Source organism: Abramis brama, assembly GCF_963993115.1.
Source record: "Abramis brama genome assembly, chromosome: 9".
NCBI classification, from domain to species: domain Eukaryota; kingdom Metazoa; phylum Chordata; class Actinopteri; order Cypriniformes; family Leuciscidae; genus Abramis; species Abramis brama.
The window spans coordinates 41,170,961-41,197,494 of record NC_139971.1 but is presented as its reverse complement, the minus strand read 5'-3'; the positions used below and the strand labels follow the sequence as shown (position 1 = coordinate 41,197,494).

Sequence of the window (26,534 nt, the reverse complement as noted above, 5' to 3'; positions counted from 1 at the left end):
ATATATATATATATATATATATATATATATATATATATATATTATTGAACATTGTATATAGCCTACTGTATATAAATATAGGGAATATATATGTATGAAGGATTTCATGCACTAAAATCTGAAAACATTTATAAATAATCTTGGTTTAATATTAATGTTTATTACTGTAAACATTGCATGCAAAACAAATACACAAATCACAGCAAAGACCACATGATCAGCACAAATTTATTGAAAATTCAAAATGATTTTGAAAATGTCATCCAATCATTGAGAACTGTGGACATTGAGAACAATATATATATATATATATAGTAAATACTAATAAGAGGTAAATCAGCTCATGTTCATATCTTGTCATGAATATAAAATCTCTACATCTGTTTTCAGAGGCTCCTGTTTTCGTCACGCTCCACGTGTAGCCTAGTGTCCGCAGGCGGAGGACTCTCCTGATGAAGAGCCGCGTCACGCATCGCGCTCAGGTGTCCGTCCGCGGAAGTAGTGCGCGCGCAGCGGTCAGCAGCATCGCGCGCTCGGTTCAGTCAGATAGTGTGTGGAGCTCGAGTCCGCAGCGCACGGGCTCAGGCATGCTCGAACCAACACAGTAAATGGCGTCTTTTAAAACGGATTTATACCAGCGTCTGCTGCTTTTTGCAGTATTTCTGCCAATCTCAGGTAAGACCGTTTATTGCAGTAATTATTTAAACAGGAATGAATTAAACAGAACTAAACAGAAATGTAAAGGTGTTTCATGACTTAAATGTGCAGGATGAAGAAACCCTCAACTTTTATGCAGAAAACATTATTTAACAGTGTTTTTAATTAGATATAGTCTATTCATAAGTTTTCATAAATGAGAGGTTTCTAAATTAACGCTCAGAGTTTCAGAAATACACTGATTGATACATTGATTTGATACAATCAAGCGCGCGGAACACAATGTAACAAACTTCAGAGGAGCGATCAAGCAAAACGTGTTAAAGTCCTAACGGACGACGAGATTAAACTGATTCTCTGATAACCATGTCTCATTAAACACTCACATATTCTCGATCAAGTATCTTTTAAATATCATCTATGTCATCCAGACATTATATTGAGCATGACAAAATGCTTATGCACATTCAAATAGTTGGGTAGTATCATGAAACTTCATGCATATTCAAATGCGAATGTTTATGAACTACATGCATGTTAAGCAATCATTTACAATATTTTTTAAAATAAAGAAAGTTATTTGAATGTCACCTAATATAAACTCTCATTCTTGCATAATATAAAGCAGAACAGATTATTAATCAGTCAGCTTTTAAATATTTTTTATATAGAAAACTTTTTTTATGAATATTTAATGCTTTTTCATATTTGTATCGACTTGAATGCAATATAACTGCTGATTTGTTGAGCATTTTAAAATATTTGCAACATTTTATACTGTGAAAGTTAATGCAAACCTCTTTTTTTTATGCTTCATCTTCTGATTTAGATTTTATGCTCAAAATAGCATTTGCAAGCTCTTTTATAACTCATGAAGAGCATTTATCTCTCATGCATCTCATAAAAATACTATGCATGTTCATTTTTCTTTTTAAATCTTTGCTAAAGTGTTTTAATGTTGAGTTGTTATCCTGCTGCTCTCGTGGCGGTGGGCTGCTAAATGTCTCATGAATTTCATGCTGGGAATAAATCACAGCTCTTCTTTAGACCCGAATGGAGTCTCTTCTGACTTCATGAGCCATGAGTAAGGGGATTACTGCAAGTAATCCATCATATCAAATATGATTACAGCAACTCAAAGAAACTCAAGTTGCTGGATCTCAGTCTCACTCACGTTCTTCTGTCCGTCCCTGCAGGTGTGATGTGCTTCAGCGAGCTGTTCTTCATCAAGGAGCCTCATGATGTGACGGCTCTGAGGAGGGACGCTGTGGTTCTGGACTGTCAGGCCCACGGCGAGGCTCCGATCCGCATCCGGTGGCTGAAGAACGCAGTCACTCTCACGGAGTCGGAGCGAGTTTATCTGCTCAACAACGGCTCTCTGTTCATCTCAGAGGTGGAGAGTCGAAAGGACAAATCAGATGAAGGGTTCTACCAGTGCCTTGCCCAGAACAAATATGGATCTATTCTCAGCCAGAAAGCCCGCTTGACTATCGCAAGTAAGTTGATTTGCCTGTTTAAGTGGCCCTGAATGTGCCCAGTCTGTGCCAGTGTTGCTCAAATGTCCTTTGTGATTAAATCAACTACAGCTCTATCAATGTACAGTGGATATGGACAGACGGATGGACGGATGGATGGATTGGATGGATGGATGGATGGATGGATGGATGGATGGATGGATGGATGGATGGAGAGATAGACAGATAGATGATATATAGATAGATAGATGGATGGATAGACAGATGGATGGATGGATGAATGAATAGATAGAGGGATAGATAGATTGATTGATAGATAGATAGATTGATTGATAGATAGGTTGATAGATAGATAGATAGATTGATAGATAGATAGATTGATTGATAGATAGGTTGATAGATAGATAGATAGATAGATAGATAGATAGATAGATAGATAGATAGATAGATAGATAGATAGATAGATAGATAGATAGATAGATAGATAGATAGATAGATAGATAGATAGATGGATGTATGGATGAATGGATAGACAGACAGACAAAAAAAAAAAACTGTACTTTTCAACTTTTAAATCATGTCAAATTCTTTATTAGATTGTCCATTGCTTGACTATCACAAGTTGCTTTGCCTGTTTAAGTGGCCCAGTATGTGCCCAGTATGTGCCAGTGTTGCTCAGATGTCCTTTGTGATTAAATCACTGCAGATCTATCAGCGTACAGTGACATCAGAGAGGAAACAGACATGTAACACTTCCTGAATCATATTAGATTCAGCAAAAAGCTGAACCATTAAAACAATTTCTCATATAGCATCAGCTCTAATCGCAACTTTTATTTTAAGTATATATTTGTGTGTGTTTGCTGAATTCCTTCTCCGTACTGAGACACACAGAGGAAGAGCAGTGTGATGGAGGAGTGTGTACTGAGCCGTCACGAGCCGACAGATTTACAGCTCACAAACTGATGCTCCTCATCTTTACATCTGCACTCATGAGCACCGACTAAAGGTCAAGATGACACGCTTTTGAGATGGATAGATAGATAAATAGAAGGATGGATAGACAGATAGATAGATAATAGATATTTGGATGGATGGATATGGATAGATAGATAGATGATAGAAAGATAGATATTTGGATGGATAAACAGATGGATCGATATATAGATAGAGGGATGGATGGATGGTTGGATGGATAAACAGATGGATCGATATATAGATAGAGGGATGGATGGATGTATGGATGGATGGATGGTTGGATGGATAAACAGATGGATCGATATATAGATAGATGGATTGATGGATGGATAGATAGATATTTTGATGGATAAATGGATGGATAGATAGAGGGATAGATTGATAGATAGATAGATAGATAGATAGATAGATAGATAGATAGATAGATAGATAGATAGATAGATAGATAGATAGATAGATAGATAGATAGATAGATAGATATGTGGATGGATAGACAGACAAAAAAAGTAATAAACATTCAATTCAGCAATTTTTTTTAATTAAATCATGTCAAATTCATTATCAGATTGTAATCAGTGTGAAAAACAGGCAAAATGATCATTATGGGTTATTAATCAGCTGAGATGATGGATGGGTGATTGTGTGTGTGTGTGTGTGTGTGTGTGTGTGTGGAGGCTCACGGCTGTGTGAGAATGTGTTCATTGGTGTGTAAATGAAGCCGGCAGGTTTGAGGTTCTCAGTTTGCGGAGGACGCTAGAGCTCTAGTGTTAAAGAGGGTATGACCCCTATTCACAGCGCCTGACCACAGCCATTGTGTGTGTGTGTGTGTGTAGGACCTCTCTCCTGAGGCCATGTGTCGGACAAAAGTGTGTCTCTTCTTCTCTGCATTCTCTCGTTCACAGCAGAACTTCAGCACTAGGGAAATGTTAGTGATTGTTCACGAGTTTAACAGACCTCTGATGATTAGACGAGTGTGTGTTTGGGTCTTCCATATCGTGAGACTTATTTCCACTCATTTGTCAGATTTATGGTATTGATTGAGATCCACTTCAGTCATCAACATGATCAAAATAACTTGCATCAAAGCGCAAAGAACAAGCAAACTGTTTATGGATCATCTTTATACAAGCTGTAGTTGTTTTTATGATATATTTGTGTGTGTGTGTGTGTGTTTGGAGCATGTCTCATCAACGAGTGCGAGCGCAGTGTTGATGTCTGTATGTTTGCAGGTGTGTGAGATCTGTACTTCTCACACTCATCTGAGTCTCAGTGAGGGAACGAATGGGCGAGAGACACCGCGTATGTTACAGAGCGACCCACTTTACCCCGCTTCACCACGAGCTCATCTATACAGTGGGATTTACAGGCAGAGGATTATGGGAATGGAGTAGTTTTGACAAACAGTGAAGAGTGTTTTACAGGCTGGCTTTAAAGGGGCATTTAGAGTCTTTATACAGACTCTCTAAAAACTCGTAAAGTTTGCAGGTACCTGGGAAACACCGTGAAGATGGACAACAGCTCCAGGGGGATTGTGGGGGATATCGGCTCGGCTCAATATAAGAATCTGCACACACAAAAATTGAGTTAAATATATGCCTGGGCAATATAACGAATATGCATGATATTTGCATTGATTTATCTGATTATATACAGTTAATCAACATTAATTATATTACATATTAAAACACACACACACACACACAAAAATATATGTACATACACACACATGATACTTTATGCATTAAAACTTTATGCAACTTTAAGCATATATATGTATATATATAGAGAGAGAGATTTTTAGATGTTTTTCATGTATAATGAATTGTGCTGATTAATTTATTGCCTACATTTTTTATTATTTGATGCATATTTTAATATGCATTAATATATTTGCATATTTTGCATATGCATACTTTAATATTTAATATATTACATTTAATTTTGCAGGTTTTTTTCCTGCACACACACACACTAAAACACAAATGCACTGCTCCTGAATGGCTGATTGATGTGATTGCAGGAGTGGAGCTGGTGGTCTCTCCATGCGATTGCTTTCTGCTCCGCTAGTTTGTAGGATTGGTGAAAAGCTTTTTTCTCTCCGACTCCTTTTGTTCGTTTGCCCCCAACTGCCCCGGCCAAAGGAGGAGGTTTCTTTAGGGGCATTTGTGTGACAGATCGAGCTGCTCAGGACAGCTGGCGCTTTGCACCAATGTAAGGGCAATTATGCAAATGAGAGTGAAGTATGCAGGGTTTTAGTAAAGTTTGATCACCGCTTAGTTTGTCTTGTTCCGGATGAGAAGTAAGAGTCCAGAGGTTGAGTGTGACTTTAGCACCGGTATATGCTGATGGAGGCGACACACTTTCTTTTCATCATGCTTGTGTTTTTTGGCACCACATGTTGGCAGATGTTGTGAACAGGTTTGTGCTTGTGTGTGTGTGTGTGTTTGCTCTAGGCTGATGTGTGTGAGTTTGTTCATGTTTGAGAGTGTGAGATTGATGGTTCCACATGTTGAGACCTTTTGCCCCCGTGAGTTTCCACTCACCTCCACCCAGAGAGTCACTATCACACACACTTACTGAGCTCTGAACGAGAACACACCTTCTATTGTGTTAATATATAAAGCTGATTATAATGACTAACCCAATCCCTACCACTCAAAGATAAATATATTACATTAAATCATGTATTATTATTTTTTATATATATATATATACACACACACAGAAAATAGACATAATATAGTATTTAATACTATTTTTAACATTTTATTCATTAAAAAAATATATTTAAATATATTAATTATAGTATTTAATTCAAATAATACAAAATATATTTAAAAAATATTCTATATATATAATATATATATATATAATTTATAAATGTATTTAATTCAAATTAACCTTTTTAAATGTATATAAAGTGTGTGTGTGTGTGTGTGTGTGTGTGTATATATATATATAATTTTTTATATACATTTAAAAAGATTAATTTGAATTAAATACATTTATAAAAAATATATAAACATAATTATTACATATATATTGTATACAAATATATTATGCCCAAAATTTAGCTAATAAATCCACAATTCAAAATTAAAACGATTTTCAGAGATTGTAGGATGTGTAGATCTTAAATATTGTAAAGACTCTCTCCTAAACACGGTAAAAGGTCTTAAACTCTGAGTGTAAAGACAGTGTAAAGAGTGTTTCTGCGGCTGTGAGGACGCGGGGTCAGTGCGGATGTCAGAGGTGCCCTTCTTCTGCAGTTTACAATTAGAAACATGCCTGAGTTTGGTTGTTTTGAGGGCCAGAGTTGGAAACGGCCCCTCTCACTGGGTCCCCAAGGGCCTCTAATGTGTTCCTGGGATTCCTGGAGTTGCCACAGGAACGTCAAAATTGTATTTTCTCTACGACTGGATTCTGACTAGTTTGTGGATAATGTATATGTGACCCTGGATCACAGAACTGGTCTCGAGTCGCACGGGTATATTTGAGGCAATAGCCAACAATACATTGTATGGGTCAAAATTATCGATTTTTCTTTTATGCCAAAAATCATTAGGATATTAAGTACAGATCATGTTCCATGAAGATTTTTTGTAAATTTCCTACCGTAAATATATAAAACATTTATTTTTGTGAGTGAATGCAGCACAATCGCGAACATAAATGAACAACTTTAAAGGAGATTTTCTCAATGTTTCGATTTTTTTGCACCCTCAGATTCCAGATTTTCAATAGTCGTATCTCGGCAAAATATTGTCCTATCCTAACAAACCATACACCAATGGAAAACTTATTTATTCAGCTTTCAGATGATGTATAAATCTCAAAATTCAAAAAAATGACCCATGTGACTAGTTTTGTGGTCACATATTGCATTCAAGATATTTTAGTTTTTAGTCCGAATATCCATGGTGCTCTTAAAGTAGATTATGCCTACTATACTTGATGATTAAAACAACATATATTCTTTAAATGATGTTTTTGCTCGGTGATGCTTCAAGCCTCTGAAATCGGTGATGACCAAGGTAATGGAGAGTCAAACCCGAAGCATTTAAGCATTTGAGGAATTCCAGCGGGACAAAACCGCTTTAGTTCGCATCTGAAAGGTTTCCATGGTTTCCTTAAGTGGCGGTCGGGAAGGTCAAAGGTTGCTTTAAATTGCCCAGCAGGTTGTGTGCAGGGAAACGGCGCCAAGGAGCGAAATATTCCTGCTAATAACAGACAAAAACATGCCAACGTAGATCAGCTCATCTCTGTGGATATACACACACACACACACACACATATAGAAGCCCATCGCCTTCAGATCACCATAACTGACACATTCTAGTCCTGAGAGACTGAGGTTGTGTCCCGAAACACAGTGAGCTGCCTTGATGCCTATGTGGTCGACTCAAATTTCACAATTACACATTCTTTCAATGCACCTTTACTGATGTTAATAATGTTTATAATATCTTGAAATCTTCATGCCTTATAGCCGCATTTATCAGATTAGAGCTGGGCAACAATATAGTTTACATTTTGCAATGAGACAAGCAATCAAGCAGTTGACATTTGCTATATAGTGTGTGTGTGTGTGTGTGTGTGTGTATATATATATATATATATATATATATATATATATATATATATATATATATATATATATATATATATATATATATATATATATATATATATATATATATCGCCATGTGCAAGTATATGTGATGTATGCGAATGAGTTTGGACAAACTTGTATATCTTACTTTATATAAAGAGCTGGGAGATAATATAGTTACATTTTGCGATAAAATAATATAAAGTTTTTAGCATAAATTAAATATACTAAATATTGTATTCTATTTTAATATATTGACATTTTTTATTTAAATATATTATTATTTTTTTAAATATATTAAATATTTGTATTTAAATATTACATTTTTGTATTTAAATGGGCTATATTAAATATTTTTCGTTAAATATATTACATATTTTTAGTTAAATATATTAAAACATTTTAGTTAAGTATATTACATATTTTTAGTTGAATTGCAAACTCCTCGGAAGTGCATGCTCAATTCTATTGAATTAAATGCATGATTATAACCAACACAATCACAATGCGTTATAGGATTGCATGCATCTGGGCAAATGCATGGCATTAATGTTTCTGTAACATCACTTAAAACGAGTGAGTTACTCTACATTTATTTGATCACAGATCATGCTCTCTGGTTGGCCGTTTGACCTGTGGCTTTTCAGCGGATCAGATAAGAGACACACACACAATAGCCGAGCTGTTTTCAGAGCTCGGGGGGGAGATAAGGGTCTCGGGGAATTCAACAGCCTCCAGCTCGCTCTGAAACTGCCCAAGAGACGGAAAGGCTAAAGGCCACAGGGAGAGGTCCTGAGCGGGGCCTCTGATTGGCCGGAGAGGGGCTGATTCTGGCTCCTGATTGGCTGGAGGGGGTCATGTGGTCTGGGGCTCTAAGTCGCCTCCTGGCCGGACGAACCCTGATTGATCTGAGCTTTTTGGGCTTTGCATTCTTCCCTTCTGTTCACAGACGAAGCATTCTTTGCCTCTGCTGTCATTTCTCTAAAGAAGGAGCGAGAGGTGAGGTCAGGTCACGACACGGCAGGACACTGTTTGTTCACAGCCCTCGCTCGGCTCCTTGTGCATTATGCATCTGCTAATAAAACCTTAAAACATCTCAAATTACTGTGCATTAAAGATGAATAAATGGATTAACTGGCATCCTCCATTACAGCATTAAAACCTGTCAAAGTTGCATTTAAATGTGTTGGAATCTCTTCATTGGTCTCTAGAGAACAAGCGGAGACACTAACCTTTCAGTTTTACTCTGTGAATGAGGATGTTAAGTGATGTTTTACTCTGACAGAAACACTATAGTTTGAGTGTGTGTGTGCGTGTGTGTGTGTTGGTGGCATCTCTTACCTGCACTAAAAGATCTTTTAAGGGCTCTTGGTAATGATCTGCTTTCAGAAAACACTAACACACTCGTATTGCTTTACCATCACTGACAGTCACACACAGAAACAGACAGAATAACAGAGGGTGAAAGTTTCATCCCTGACGGCACGTTTTATTTTAATGTCAGTCTGTATAGCGATTAGAAGAATAGCAGAATGTGAAAATGTAAAAAATTAGGGTCACACTGCGAAGAGCCAAAATTACATTTTCTTTTATGTTCTGAGTCACTTTTATGTGGAAATGGATACAAATTATTTTTATTTTTGCCATTTGATTTCAGTGAGATTCGTATAATGAGATTTTTACAGTACATTAAACTCTCATTCATCATCATGGCATGGTCCATTTAACCTGGGCATGAAAAATCAATTTATGAAATGATTTATGATTCGCGTATGACTTCATGTCTTGTATGAATCACAGCACAATGGGGTATTAATATAAGTTACATTTAGTTAAAATGTAAAAATAAGTTATGTTTGTGCATAGTGACAGAAAAGACGTTTATAATGTTACAAAAAGATTTCTATTTATCGTTTCTAACTTTTTATACTTCAAAAAATCCTGAAAAAAGTATCACAGTTTCCACAACAATATGAAGCAGCGCAACTGTTTTCAACACTGATAATAATCAGAAATGTTTCTTGAGCATCAAATCATATTAGAATGATTTCTGGAGGATCATGTGACTCTGAAGACTCTGGAGTAATGATGCTGAAAATTCAGCTTTGATCACAGGGATAAATTACATTTTACGATATATTCACATAGAAAACAGCTATTTTAAATTGTAAAAATATTTAATATTTTTTTCTGTATTTTTGATTAAATAAAAGCAGCCTTGATGAGCAGAAGAGACTTCTTTCAAAAACATAAAATCTCTCAAACTTTTGAACGGCAGTGTAGATTTAATGCAATTTGCTGATGATGTTATGAACATAATTCCTGCTTGTATTGAACAATTCAGTGCAGGTTATACCAAAGAAAATAATATTTGTCTTCATAATCTTTCATCAAAATTTGAATGTCACAAAGGCCACTTAAATTCAACCAATCAGTGCAGATCTGTCGTCCTCATTTGACTGCATACTATCAATCACGATCAAAACAATTTTATTTTATTTTAGGCAGAAATATGGGTGGTGAATGCTGAGAGTTTTCAATAAATTGCATAAAATGTATAATACAGAAGTAGTTCAGAAGTGCTTGTAATGCTGTTTCTCTCTCAGTGAAAAGTTGAGCACGACTCTGAAACAGACCGACTCTGAAACGGAAGTGTCCACTTCTAATGTTGCTGTGTTGTGCTAGAGGATCCTTACAGGTTCATGTTTGGTGGCCTGAGATGCCTAAGCAGGGATGAGCTTACTGCCGGTCAGGATTTGATGAGGTCAAAGGTGAGAGGTCAGGTCAGAGTTAGGGCCAGACTCACAGATCTTCTATAATGCTCTTTTCCCCTCGCGGCTGCATGGCAGAACACAAACTATAGAGAAGTAGCTTTCTAAATGAAAAGATTTGATTGTTGCTCTAAAGTGTGCTATTTTTGCTGACACGGAACAGTGTTTTATTACATGTTTTTAGCATGTTTTTACTACTGTGAGGATGCTGACGGGTTTAAACACGTCTCTGTCGCACAGATCTCTAAATAGCTGATCAATATGAGCATGTCCAGGATAATAATCCTGACTCGTACACTGCCGTCTGAAAGGGATAGTTCATCCGAAAACCGGCATGACTGTCTTTCTTCTGCACAACACACAAGACATTTTGAAGATTTTTTTTGTTTGTCAGTACAATGAAAGTCAATGTGGTCCAATCTGTTATAGTGAATTAGCTTTAAAATGTCATATTTTTATTTTATTTCATTTTAATTGTTAGTAATTTGTTATGTGCTTGCTTTTGTCTTTTTTTTTTTAAATAGGTGTCATTGATATTTATTTCCATTTAGTCATTTTAGTAAACTTATTTAATTTATTTACCAAGGCAACATTCCTATTTTTTAAGGGGTTAGGGTTATATCTAATACTTTATTTTATTTCAGTTTTATTTCAGTTAACTAAAATGTTTTTAATAGTTTTAGTGTTAATTAATGATAGTAATAAGTAACCCTGGGTCCAGTGTTTATGTTCCACAGACACTTTATTCAAAGCAACTTACATTTCTATGTGTATTATATATATATATATATATATATATATATATATATATATATATATATATATATATATATATATATATATATATATATATATATATATTTATATATATAGGCTATATAAGTTTTTTTTTTTGTTTTTTTTTTTCATGCATTCAAATACTAGGCTATACGCTATACATATTTTGCATGTGGAATTAGTTCCCTTTAAAAAAGTAATGTGATAATACCATGGTACAGGGATGCATGAGATGCATTTTATGGTACTGAATGATTACCATATTCATATACTGTAGTATTTAATGTTACTTTTTTTCTGAACTACTTACCGTGGTATTACTATAGTATATATCCAACCGTTTGTTGATGTTGGTTATTTGAATGTTAAATTAAACATTAGTTTGTAGTTTGATTGACATTATTGAGCTGTCAATCAACTCCAGAATAAGATGTTTATTAATAAACTGTCTGTGTGTTCTGTGAGGCTGAAGCATCTGCAGTTTAACATCTGTAATGACGATTTCCTGTCAGTGATAGGATCGATCTTCTTATCCGAGTCTTACTTAATCTTTGTACCACAACTCTGATTTTATTATCATCTCTCCATCCTAACATGAGATTTATACTGAGGTCTGTATGTATAGCAGAGCTTCATTGATTCCTGTTAACTAATCATTGACCCGAGGCTTCTTCAGGGGTTGGGGGGGGGGGTCGTGATGGGGGATGATCTTTATGGCTTTTGGGGGTTTTATGGCTGTCCGCTCGAGAAGGTCAGACCTGGACCGCAGCAGCGAAGTAAAGGCCTCACTGAAGACACACGTTAAACAAACATAATGCTTTTCAATCATAAAACAGGCCGTTTACGGTGAGCTGTGTTTGCTTGACTGGTGTATTGTGTTTGCTTTTACTGATTATTATCACTCTGGAAGCAAGAAAAGTCTTTTTAAAGGGGTAGTTTCATCATTTACTCACTTTTATTAACACACCTACTTTTTTTTTTTACATCATGTCATTTATGATAGTTTCTTTTTTGTTTTAAAACTGCTTTGAAATGTATTGCACTCAGCCCTACCATTACATATCTCTTTACATGAACATTTTCTATGTTTTGTTAGAGAGAAACCTGTGACAAAGCAAAGGTAACAAGCAAAAGGGTCCGTGTTTAGAGAGTAACAAACACACACATAGAAGTGTTACCAAAAGGTGTGTGTGTTATGCTAACGTGAGGTGTTTGCTGGTATTGTTTATCTAAAGCTTTTGGTTTAGTTTGACTCATTCATCTCCACTGACAGTGTGAGCATGCGTACCGGATCGTCTTACAGCCAAACCAAGCCTCTCTCTCTCGCTCGTTCGATTTGGTTTATCGCTCTCATATCTCATTGGCATTTGAACAATGTTCAGATTTGCCATTAAAACAAGAGATTATCCATTCACAGCTCAATAAGTGACTATTGATAATATTGTTAGAATCTTGAAGGAGTTGACCGTTATGTAGATGATGATTTTATGTTGTTGTCTTTCTGCAGGTTTATCGACCTTCACTCAGCAGCCATCATCAATCACGGTTATGGACGGATCCGTCGCACGATTCGCCTGTAAAATCACTGCCACGCCCCCACCAATCATCACCTGGGAGTTTAACAGAGTCACTTTACCACTGGCCACTGAAAGGTAAAGCTCCGCCCACTTGCTAGAGGGAGGAGGGGCTTAGCCTTCCTGTAGCTCAAACAGTAGAGCATTGGCGCTTGCAACGCCAAGATCATGGGTTCGATTCCCAGGAAAAGCAATAACTCATAAGAATGTAAATGTGTACCTTGAAATGCAATGTAAGTCGCTTCGGATAAAAGCGTCTGCCAAATGCATGAATGTAAATGTAAATGTAGTTTGGACCACTTACACTTTTCTTCAAAGTCCCCATGAAATCAAAAGGTTTTTGCTTTTAGTATGAATATGTTAGTCTTACTGTTATCTATAAGCTAGTGTGCTCCAAAACAATGACAAAATTCGCATTTAGAAGAAACAAGCATTCAAAGCTTGCAGTCTCTCACTTCCGCCAATATGGATCAATGATTTTGATGACAGCTTCTCATCAGATTTTTTTGTCCAATCAAATGCTCTCTAGAATCTGAAGCTCCGCCCCCTACATTATAAATAGATGCTGAAGCTGTGGCTGAAATCGATCACTTTTTTTACACATTTACTATATTCTACATGGTGAATGAGACATAGTGCACTATATAGGGGATAGGGAACGATTCAGACAGTGTAAATATGCTTTCCATTGAGGCGAATGAAGGCTGGTTTCATGCTAGTGTCACGCGAACCACTTCAGCTCCGGTCCAGAGACACGACAGCACAGAGCGGATCATGTGATCGAGTCGACGCAGACCAGAAAACGCATCGGACCCATTTGAATTCTGCACAGAATGCTGTATTTTAAAGAGATTAGGAGGAGATTAAGAGGAGAAACGGTTAGAGATTATGAGGAAACGGCGGCTTTAACGAGCTCAACGGCTCTGGCCGAGCTGTGATGTTAACGAAACGCTATTGGCTATTTTTAAAAAGGGGAGGGGCTGCTCGATAGGCCCCGCCCTCTCTTCCTGTTTCAGTGGAAATGACGTGTTTCAAGGCACTTCAGTGGGCCTTAAATATGGCTTATTCTAATATACATTGTATTCTTGTTCCACCATTATTTTACTTATTATATTAATGCATGTTCTTGTGATTAATTAATTGTGATTCATTCATTTGTGCATGTTATTCTTAAAAAAAGAAAAGAAAAGAAGAGAAATAGAGTTTCATCTTAAAATCCACTTGATTCTGCCTGATGGTTTTTATGTGAATGTTTGTATGTCTCAATCTAGAATCACAGTGCTTCCCAGCGGCGTTTTACAAATTCAGGGAGTTGAACAGACGGATGCTGGGAGTTACCGCTGTGTGGCGACTAACATCGCCAGCCGACGCAGGAGCGCCGACGCCACGCTCACCGTCACCGCAGGTTCGAGACCCACCCAAACACGCAGCTCACGAAAGCATGTGTTTCTGCACAGGGAGTTTATACAGTCAAAGCAAAATTATTCAGACACCTTCAACATTTCTCACATTATCACAGTTTATTCGAGAATATGGTAATAAAATATGACAAGAACTCAGCTGATATTTCACTGGTTTTGTCCTTCCTTCTGTTAGACTATCTCAGGTTAATCATGCTGAATATCTGTCAGCTGTTAAATTTAACTACAACTAATACCAATTTAGCTCAACAAATTACCAAGCAATGCTTCATTGTGTTCAGTCTGTGGTGTAAAAAGGTCGCATTAGCAATTAAAGAAAAAACACATGATCAGGTCAAAGAGTCTGAATAATTTTTGGTCCCAAATTTGTATAAATATTACTGTTAGTCACTGTATGAAGACTTTTTAGGTGTAATATGTCACAGTTTATTTTATTTTGCTCTCCTCACTTACATAAATGAACTATAATGTCCTGCACCCACTAGTAAAAAAACATGAAAAATGATATCTGGTGTCTGAATAATTTTTGGTTTGACTGTATATTTACATATATTTCACTTTTATTTACCCTTACCATCTTTTGACTTCTCAACAGCTCCATCTCCCAGAGTTCCTCAAAGGCCTCGAATCATTGCGGGTCCGCAGAATCTGACCGTGGCGGTTCACCGTTCGGCTCTGCTGGAGTGTTTGGCGACCGGAGATCCCCGTCCGCTGATCTCATGGAGTCGGGCCGACCATAAATCCATCGATGTTCACAAAACGAAGGTTCTTGGCAATGGAAACCTGCTCATATCTGATGTGAAACCCCAGCACGCGGGAATCTACTTTTGCAGAGCGACGACACCTGGAACCAGAAACTACACGATTGCAGCCGCTAATATAACTGTGCTAGGTGAACAATCGCTATAGTGGACATGTTCTGTTTGCTTTATGGCCTTCTTAATACTTGAAGAAAAAGATTTGGTGTACACTACAAGTCAAAAGTTTTGAATAATCAAGATTTTTTTGACATTGTTAATTTGTTCTGCTCATCAAGGCTGCATTTATTTGATCAAAAATACAGTAAAAGCAGTGAAATAGATAAATTGTAATAAAATGTCAAATTATAATTTATTCCTGTGATCAAAGCTGAATTTTCAGCATCATTACTCCAGTCTTCAGTGTCACATGATCCTTCAGAAATCACTCTAATATGATGATTTGATGCTCAAGAAACATTTCTAATAATATTATCAAATTATCTTTTTTTTTGTTGACATTGATAATAATAAGAACCATTATTATTAATTGACTACTATGATAACTGATAATGACTATGCAACAATTAAGCATATTAGATGGATTTCTGAAAGATCATTTGACACTAAAAACTTGAGTAATGATGCTGAAAATATAATAATATTTAACAATATTACTGTTTTTACTAGTGATGTGTGCAACGACTAATTTGCACACAAAAAAAATGCAAACACATAGTATTTCCAAGTCGACTAGCATCAGCAGTATCTTTTTAATCGACTAGTCAATAGTCACACATCCATATTTTTTACAATATTTTAATCACATAAATGCAGCGTTGGTGAGCATAAGAGACTTCTTTCAAAAACACAAAAAATTGTAATTATTCCAATTATTCTTTAGATTTCACAAATACATTTCTGTGCTTTTATGTTTGTGCAGCGCCTCCATCTCTCGTGGAGTGGCCGGAAAGTGTGACCCGACCCAGAGCCGGCACCGCCCGCTTTGTGTGTGTGGCGGAGGGATTTCCCAGCCCTCAGATCACATGGCTGAAGAACGGGGAACCCGTTCACTCAAACGGACGCATCAAGATGTACAACAGGTACTGCATGTGAAAAACGTCTGTGTGCAATCAGGACATTCAGGACATGCATGGGTAGAAACAATAAATGTGTTTTATTTTGTGTGCTGGGCGACGATTAATCGCGATTAATCGCATCCAAAATAAAAGTTAGTTTACATAATATATGTGTGTGTATTGTGTATAATTATTCTGTATATATAAATACACACATATGCATGTATACATTTAAGAAATATTTGCATGTATATACTGTATATATATTTATACATAATTTATATTATATATAAATATAAACATCTTATATATGTAAGTAAAAAAAAAAAAAAAAAAATATATATATATATATATATATATATATATATATGCACACATTTTTCTTAAATATATACATGCATGTGTGTGTATTTATATATATATATACAAAATAATTATACATAGTAAACACACATACTGTATATTATGTAAATACAAACTTTTATTTTGGATGCGATTAATCGTTGCCCAGCACTTGTTTTTCTTTTCTTAATCGTTCGACTTGCCTCACAACTACTCTGAATTATATCATGTCTTAAAGTAAATGTGGACACTTTCTGAAACATTTGTGCACATTGCATTTGTTTCTATTTGACTTATCAGGAATTTGAGTTGAGGTATACGTGTTGAGCTCAACCTGACGCCCAAACAGGGTTTAGGCCGCTGACGTTGCCCAGGGCTTGAATTGGCTCATTTGTCCGCTGGAAACTCTGTCCTGCTGAAATATTCATCTTCTGGTTTCTTCTGTGGAACAAGAGAGGGTTAATTATTCAGTGCTCTGCTAATGGTGTTTGAGCTGATTTTCTCTTTGATTTTCCTCTAATTTGTTTTCCTGTCTAGGTTTGTTATTGGATCCTGAAAGCAAACGGGGAGGGGGAGTGATTTGGACTTGTGCTATTGACGTGCTCATATCCACGTCAACATGCTCATGTTAAACATGCATGTTAAATATATATGTGTGTCTCAGTTCTTGCATCTACAAAAATAAAAATGTATGAGGTAGTAAAATGTGCTTAATTTTCATGAAGATATGCACACACAAAAATTACCAGCCCTAAAAAGATACTAATGTAATATAATATAACATGATATAATTTTCCTTAAATTATTATATTAAATGAAGAAAATTAAGGATTATGAAGATATGCAAAAATTTTACCAGCCCTATTAAGATTCGAATAATATAATATAATATAAAACTATTAATTTTCCCTAAATTATTATTTTAAATAAAAAAAAAACACATTTCCCACCAAATTCACAGTAATGAGGTAGTAAAATGTGAGGTGGTAAAATACAAAAAAGTCTCTAATAATACCATTCTCTAATAAGACTCTAATAATAAGATTCTAATAATAATATAATATAATATAATATTTTTTCTTATGTTATTATATTATATAATGGAAATTAAACACACATTCCCCTGAATTCTCATTACTCTAATGCATCCTGATGTTTTAGTTTTGCTAATTGTAGCTTTCATTATTTTACATGATGAGTCTCATACTTAATAATGTAATGTATTTTTTTTTTCAATAGATTTAAAAAAAAAAAATGTTTAAATAAGCGTAAATTAATGGTAGAGCAACAAATACTACTAAATATTAAATATATATTTTATGCATTACAGTAATGTGAATTTGGGGGTAAAATGTGTAAAATTTTTATGAAAAAATTGCATTTTTTTTTATTTTTTTTTTACTGGTCTCAGTAAGAATCATTTTCTTAATGCAAAAATGATTATTGTTTTTTACTTTAGATGCTGGGGTGCAACAGGATTTGTGAGATGTCAATATATCAACATCCTAAGGCACACATTTAGTATATAAACTAAATTTTTCCCTCATTGTGTTTTCACAGTAAACTAGTGATAAACCAGATTATTCCGGAAGATGACGGCATCTACCAGTGTGAGGCGGAGAACGAGCAGGGTTCAGTTCTGGCCATGGCTCGTCTGATCGTAGTGATGTCGGACAACCGGCCGAGCGCGCCCAGAAACATCCGTGCCGACACCGTGTCCAGCTCCGCCATCCTGCTGGCCTGGGAGAGACCCGTGTACAACTCGGACAAAGTCATCGCCTACTCTGTGCACTACATGAAGGCAGAAGGTGAGTGTCTCAGAGATAAACAGAGAAACGCGAAGCGGCCGGCGGTGAAAATAATACCTCTGTTGACATGCTCATTTACATCTCTGCAGAATATATGCGTCTAGTTTTATTTCAGCTCCTACATTTACAAATATTCATGTCACTAAACAATTTTTTTAATATAATATAATAATAATTTTTTTCCTTAAATTATTCAATTAAATAAAGAAAATTAAGCACATATTCCCACAAATGCAAATCCAGAAATGAGAATTTGATTGAAAACAAATTGCTTCGTTTTTATAGATATAATGCAAAAAAAAAAAATTAACACTAATAATTATTATATTATATTATATTATATTATATTATATTATATTATATTATATTATATTATATTATATTATATTATATTATATTATATTATATTATATTATATTATATTATATTATAAAGAAAATAATTAAAAACACTCTTTCCCCCAAATTCTCATTACTGTAATGTATCCTGATGTGTTTTAGTTTAGTTTGTGGTAGTTTTCATTACTCTCTGTAGTGAGTCTCATTCAATTCTTTATAATGCAGTATGATTTTATTCAGTCGATTTGTTATATTTCATATATTTAAATGAGCCTAAATTGAAGGCAGTGCAACGTTTCAGTAATGAGAATTCAGGAGTAAAATGTGCTTAACTGTTTATGAAAATAGGAGCCCAATTAATTCAGAAATGCTCTCTCTCCATTCAAGACAGTTGCAAAAGTCACTTTTGGACAGACATGCTTGCAATTTAAATGCATTGGCAGTCTTTTAGATTTTGAGAAAGACGTCCAAATAAAAGACCTGCATGCCTGTGAGGAGATAAGCAAGAGAAAACAATGAGATGTCCAACAGGAACTGTTCTGACAAGTGTGAAACCCTTATTAGGGATTTTGCCGGTTGCACTTGGACTTCCAGAATTCCAGGCTATTATTGGGAGAAGAATAGCTGTGGAGAAAGAATACATGCTGCATCTGCTTTGGAGGGCAAAAAGCATCGGAAGTGATTGAAAGGGGTGCAAAAGAGGGCTAATTATCCCGAGTGTTGGAGTGTCTTAATCTAACCCTGAAGAGGCTTTAGGGGGTTTGTCTCTGTGCGTCAGAGTCAAAGTCTTCAGTGTGGCCATTCAGCGCCGGAACAAGGTCTTTTCTGTTGACTGTCGAGTATCTTGTTTATTGGGTCAGAAATTCAGTTGGGGACTCAATGCTGCAGAGTGTCTCTTTTATTTGAGCGTTTTAATGTGGGCTAATTAAAGTGTTATCAGGTGCAGTGGACCTGTGGGAAAACCAGCAGGTGGAATTTTCCTTGATAAAGCGGTTAATTAAAAGAAAGCAAGGCTGTGTTGATTGAGTTGACATGTTTCCTTTTAAATCAGCCCTGGTTTTTGAATAGCCACAAAGATTTATAGTCAAAGACTTCATGCATTTACATTTTATGAAGTGTGAGAAGCACGCTAACTCTGGGTAATTTAGTATCTGTGCATTATTAGTTTGAATTTAGTGCTTAAAGTCGCCCTGTGGTGAAAATCAAGCACTGTTTTTAATACGCTTTAAGACAAACCACGTACAAATTCATAAGAATTTTCTCTTTAAAACTGCAGTGAACAAAAGACAGTCTTTAACCCTCTGAGGTCTGAGCTGTTTTCTGGGCCCTGGAGGTGTTCTGACATGCTCTGACATTTCTGGTTATTTCTGTTACTTGTGACATTTTCATGGCTAAAGTCTAATTACACTGTATTCAGCACAAACTCTGCTACAATAATATATCAGCAGCATGTATGTAAAAGTTTGTAGTTTTGAGATAATGACATTTATGCGTGGTTTTTGAAAATACAAAAAAAAATTCTCACTGAAATAAGGCCATGAAACCCATACTGATTATTTCTTCACAAGACTTTTGAAAATTGTATGACGTAGCCTAGAATATTTGCTGCAAAACTATGTGAAAATCACCCTGACTGCTCATTCAGATAAGACAATATATTGATTTAAAAATTTTACGACGTGTTTTGTGTGAAAAAGCCTTATGCGAGAGCTCATTAATATGTAAGCTTTTCTCACCTGAGAAAGACAAAGAACCTCCCCTAACGGCCCTATTAGGAGCTATCAGGCCCCTATCATTCTGAGCAACCTTGCACAATACTGTAAATGAGGAGATTTAAAAAATAATGGCTTTTAAATTGTTTGGATTTATTTACAACACAACATAATCCAAAGATACACAACAAATGCCAAAAAAGCACTTCAAAGACAGAGACCTTTGTGCCATTCCTAAAAACATTGTACATACCTTTCATTTCCAAGATTTTCACTTTACCATGTTCACGTACTGAGACTCATGTGAATGTTGAAGTCCTCAGTGGCATCTGGGACCTGAAAAAAAAAAAAGTGAACATACTGATATCAAGAGAAAGGCCTGCACGATTTTGGAAATAAATATTAGATTTTTCTGGTTAAAATTGCTTTTTAAAATTCCTTTTTAAAATTCACAGAATACACACACACACACACGTTTCCAACGATATATAATATAATGAACACCAGGTTTGTTGTGCCTTGTAGGCATAAGGTATATGCGCAGTGCGGATAAAATAATAATAACAATAAATAACCTATAGCAGCCTATAAATCTTCCAAAAGAAGCTAGAGAAAAATATATTGATTATCATGTTACTTCAAATGTTTCCATCCGTTATGATGATATGAAATGAGATAATAATAAAAACATGAAGCCGTTTGGTGCGTTTTGCTTTCATCCAAAATATGATACATTCAAACGCGATCGCTTGCAAAATATGATACATTCAAACGCGATCGCTTGCAAAATATGATACATTCAAACGCGATCACTCTCAAATATAAAACATTATGGTTACCATAAACATATCTATGTTTGAGCAGATATCCACAAACACAGTAAACACATATGATACATTCAAACGCGATCGCTTGCAAAATATGATACATTCAAACGCGATCGCTTGCAAAATATGATACATTCAAACGCGATCACTCTCAAATATAAAACATTATGGTTACCATAAACATATCTATGTTTGAGCAGATATCCACAAACACAGTAAACACATATGATACATTCAAACGCGATCGCTTGCAAAATATGATACATTCAAACGCGATCGCTTGCAAAATATGATACATTCAAACGCGATCACTCTCAAATATAAAACATTATGGTTACCATAAACATATCTATGTTTGAGCAGATATCCACAAACACAGTAAACACGGGTCTAAATATTATAATATTCCCCATATATCTAGCAACAGTTCAGCTGCAACGTGACATTTATGCAACAATAACAAACTAGGCTATGTAAGAATTTCTTACCTTATCTTTCTTGTCTTCAAATCGCGTTCTTCTTCTTCTGAGGTAGCCTAAATCCAATGTAAGCTCAGGCACGTCTTTCAAACTCGACGAAAAGTGAAGTGAAGTGTTTTGTTGTTGAGGTAACGAGCGCGTTCGCGTTCCATGTGGAGATTTGCATGTGAATATCTTTTGCGCGAGTAGGCGTGGCCAAATTAACTGTAATGAGCAAGCGTTTGAGAAGCTGGACATCTTGTTGGTTTTATACAAATTACTTAAACAGAGAATATTTGTTTTCGTTTTGAATCCGATCATTTAAAAGTACACACTTAAATGTTTATAAAGGTATATGGCTCATAAATGTGTGACAAGTATTCGCTGAGTTTTGTTTCAGTTTATAGACGTGCTCAAGAAAAAAAAGTTCACCGCGACGGAGAGGCAGAAAGCACACCCTGTTTATTTTCTTTATTTTACAAAAGCACAATGTTTTGATTTGATTGTAAGTGGACACATACAAAAGGAGAAATATCACAGATTCTTTTTTTATATTTCTTTTTTCTGTATGACCATAAATGATGGAGTAATTTAAGTTTATAGTGCTACAATGTGGAGAAAATCCGGCAAAACGCGTCGGCGCGTTTGTCGACCTCAGAGGGTTAAAAAACGCGGTTTGAAATCGCTGGTGTTTTTGACGTCACAAACTACCTTGTAACCAATCAGATCAACGTGTGATCGTCAACGAGTGGATCTCTGAGCTGAGTGAGTGAGTGGAGGCGGGGCTCATTTGAATATTCATAGAACTGCGTATACTAAATGAGACGAGGGTGTAGCTATTTACAAGCTACTTTAAGGCATGAAGAAAAAAAACTTTTGTGATCAAAGATTTTAATGGATGAAACTATTGACTACAGCATTTGGCAGATGCCAGATGGTTTGATCCAAAGTGACTTGCATTGCATTCAAGGCATGCATTTGATCAGTTCATGCATTCCCTGAGAATCGAATGTGTCATGCTTTCCAGTTTCCACAGATTGTGAAACATTCAGGCTTGTCGTGTCTCAACAGGTCTAAATAACGAAGAGTACCAGATTGTTATCGGTAACGATACCACCCGCTACATCATTGATGACCTGGAGTCCGGGCGAAACTACACCTTTTACATCGTGGCGTACATGCCCATGGGTGCCAGTCGCATGTCGGACCACGTCGTACAGCGCACGTTCGAGGACGGTGAGTAGAGGATGAGAATCAGACATGCAAAAGTTGTGTTAAGACTTTTGCCTCTGAAGATACAAACCTGAACAAAAGCATGGTCATGATTGGTTAATCCTCTTCAATGACTGTTCAGAAAGGGTTTGTCTTCCTCTCACACAGGAGAGTTTCTTAAACACTGTTTTTATTTAATTTTTTACTGCTAATCCACTTTATTTAGGAATGAGCTGAGTGAACTTGTTTATTTGCCTTTAAAAACATGCAACATTCATTGTATGCATTATATAGATCCACTCATAATGCTAGTCAAGGTCTCCTGTACGAAACCGTTGGTTAGCATGACCATTTTCAATATGTAAATGTCACCCCCCATACACAAAAGAATTATATTTGAAATATATTTTCAGGATATATTTTGGAATATATGCAAATATTTGAAATTGGCCCAATAAATATATTTCATACTTATATTTTATATATTTTTGTTATATTTCAGAATATATTTCAATGTATTTGGAATATATGCCACATATATTTTTGACACTTTTGGGGACACATACAGAAAAAAATACATTGAAATATATTCTGAAATATAACAAAAATATATGAAATATAAGTATGAAATATATTTATTGGGACAATTTCAAATATTTGCATATATTCCAAAATATATCCTGAAAATATATTTATTTTGTGTATGGGCCTGGACCACAAAACGAGTCACAAGGGTCAATTTCTGCATCTGAAAGCTGAATAAATAAGCTTCCCATTGATGTATGGATTGTTGGGATAGGACAATATTTTGCCGAGATACGACTATTGAAAATCTGGAATCTGAGGGTGCAAAAAAAAAATCTAAACATTGAGAAAATCGCCTTTAAAGTTGTTCATTTATGTTCGTGATTTTGCCGCATCAACTCACAAAATATATATTTTTATATATTTACGGTAGGAAATTTACAAAATATCTTCATGGAACATGATCTTAATATCCTAATGATTTTTGGCATAAAAGAAAAATCAATAATTTTGACCCAAACGATGTATTGTTGGCTATTTTCACAAATATACCCGTGCGACTCGAGACTGGTTTTGTGATCCAGGGTCACAAATTTAGTCTGTTATGATTGTCTAACCCAGTGGTTCTCAATTCCAGTCCTCGTGACCCACTGCTCTGCACATTTTGTATGTCTCTCTTATCTGACACACTCAGTTCAGTTCATGGAGTCTCTCCTAATGAGCTGATGATCTGGTTCAGGTGTGTTAAATAAGGGAGACATACAAAATGTGCAGAGCAGTGGGTCACGAGGACTGGAATTGGGAACCACTGGTCTAACCTCTAATGGGTAATGCTTTGTGGGTTTGTCTTCTGTATCTCATTAAGCTAATTTCACTTCTCTCTGTCCGTCTCAGTTCCCTTACGTGCTCCTGAGCTGAGCCTCACCAGCCGCAGTCCCACTGATATTCAGGTGTCGTGGCAGCCTCTGTCTCATAAGCTGAGTCGCGGTCGTGTTTCTGCGTACCGACTCTCGTACAGGACCAGCGCAGATGAGGCGCTGACACAACTGGAGCTCTCGGGACACAAAACCCATCACCTTCTGGAGGGTCTTCAGCCCGACACTACATACCTGCTGCGTGTGGCTGCAGCGACCGGTGTGGGCTGGGGAGAACCATCGGCCTGGACGTCACACAGGACACCCAAGACCTCCAGCACCAAAGGTGGAACATCAGTCTGACTATCTATATATATATGTGGGGTGTAACGGTTCAAATTACGTTAAATACGATTGACAGTTAGCATGCAGTTTGGATTGGCGGTATAGTTCTGTTCTGCGCATCTATGTAGCCTAGCATGATTAACTGCAGGAGAGCAGTAATAACCCCCCTTAGGGAAACAGAACAGAACCAACATGAATGTATTGCAGATATCATTAATTCAATGTTTTAATGTACAACATATTTCGAGAATTTATTCTGATTCAAAGGAGAATCACAATGCCAAATCCTGACTGGACAGGAGGAGCTGGGGAGGGAGGAGGGTAATTCGCTCCTGAGAAACTCGATAGCTGCTGATAATACTGAAGGAGCTTATATATGTATACAGTGATAGGCGTCGTATTCCTATAGGTAGACGTGGATCAGCTGAGAGTCACTGATGTGAGCTTGACTAATGTGACCTGCCAGAACTGACGCTACGCTTGATGTTTTCATGAAAAACACAGACAGCAAGTTTATTAGGCTGTTGTCACTTTACGACTTAATGCACGGATCCAATACACTGATACTGACACACATGCGTTATCTTTCTCGACTGTTTACGTTCACTTAAGGCATAACTGACTGTGTCTGCTAGGATACTCACCAAGACGGGCAGGTTGACAATGACATCATTTTTGTGTGAATTTGTCGGTTCAAGCTTTTAGTTGAGTTTAGTTTTAACACAGATAGCAACATGTGCTGTTCAGGTCTCTATAAACACCCGGGTGATGACGGCGTAAATGACTGGTCATATTAGCTTATCTATCTATCTATCTATCTATCTATCTATCTATCTATCTATCTATCTATCTATCTATCTATCTATCTATCTATCTATCTATCTATCTATCTATCTATCTATCTATCTATCTATCTATCTATCTATCTATCTATCTATCTATCTATCTATCTATCTATCTATCTATCTGTCTGTGCAAAATTTAAAAATGCAACAGAGTGACACACATACTTTTAAAAGATTAGGGTGAATCCCGCTCTCTTTCTCTTTGCTTTGGGCTGATAATCTTTTTAAGGCATTGCATTTGTTCCTGCATGACCTTTGAACCTCCTTCTCATCCACATTAGAAAGGTTTTAGTCATGGATTATAAAGCCAGAGCCGCAGGCCTCTACAGATCCTCAGAGCCTCAGCTCACGTATCAGACTCTGTCAGGTCATCACCTGCGATCTACAGGAACACACTCTGTTAGATTACTACGGTTAAATTTAACGCCTACTAAGATACACTGCAACCACGGGAAACTCTGCAGGAGTGTTAAATTAAGTTGGGATTGATTTAACCCTGGTGTCGTTCCTGTGAGGTCTCATCTCTTCTGGACTCGAGAGATTCAGTTGTGGCCGATAAATCTTGAAGACTTGTTCTCCTGAGGTCACAGGACTGTGCTTTAGACATTTGTCATGTTTTTTATTCTTCCCATTAGTTAGAGTTTCAGCGAAATGAAACCGCTCCGAAATTACTGTGTTTGTGGTCCGAGAAGAGCTTTAATGACACTAGCCGCGTTTCCGTTACCCTTCAAATTGGGCAAATTGAAATTGCGAATTGAAAATACGGCCAATGAAAACTCGTCAATTTCGCAAAAACTCCCATATATCGAAAAAAAACGTTTTTACACTCGCATGATGAGGTGGTTTTTCAGGCAATTCGAAAAAGGAATATTTCGCAAAACTGCAATGGAAACTGTTTGGACAGAGTTCTTTATTAAACTCATAAAAGACAAAAGTATTACAATACTGGATTCTAAACAACAAAGAAATGCCACAGTTTATCAAGACGTTGAAGCAGAAGGAGGGAGAAACGGCTCATGTGCTGCTCCCAAGTATAAGAGGCTTTCCTTGCCATTAATGCTTGGATAACACGTCTCCTTTGGTTAACAATAATGGCTAGTGCAGTGGCTGAGATGTACATAAACTTATCAACATCCATTGCCATGATTTTTGGTATGACTTATCGCGAAAGGAACTACGTTTTAGTC

At 36.3% G+C, this 26,534-nt stretch overlaps 1 protein-coding gene across 1 annotated transcript in view; it reads left to right on the top strand.

Annotated features, from left to right (window-relative positions):
- Positions 1 to 608: 608 nt before the first annotated feature.
- prtga (protogenin homolog a (Gallus gallus)) overlaps positions 609 to 26,534 on the top strand; it is a gene marked incomplete at both ends in the record, with an annotated part of 40,453 nt that continues 14,527 nt past the window's right edge. Inside the window, 9 exons of the mRNA XM_084124263.1 lie at positions 609 to 675; positions 1,854 to 2,153; positions 12,778 to 12,922; positions 14,116 to 14,249; positions 14,861 to 15,157; positions 15,946 to 16,105; positions 17,984 to 18,231; positions 22,638 to 22,802; positions 24,198 to 24,503. Of these exons, the coding sequence (XP_083980389.1) occupies positions 609 to 675; positions 1,854 to 2,153; positions 12,778 to 12,922; positions 14,116 to 14,249; positions 14,861 to 15,157; positions 15,946 to 16,105; positions 17,984 to 18,231; positions 22,638 to 22,802; positions 24,198 to 24,503 (1,822 nt within the window). The remainder of the gene's footprint in view (positions 676 to 1,853; positions 2,154 to 12,777; positions 12,923 to 14,115; positions 14,250 to 14,860; positions 15,158 to 15,945; positions 16,106 to 17,983; positions 18,232 to 22,637; positions 22,803 to 24,197; positions 24,504 to 26,534) is intronic.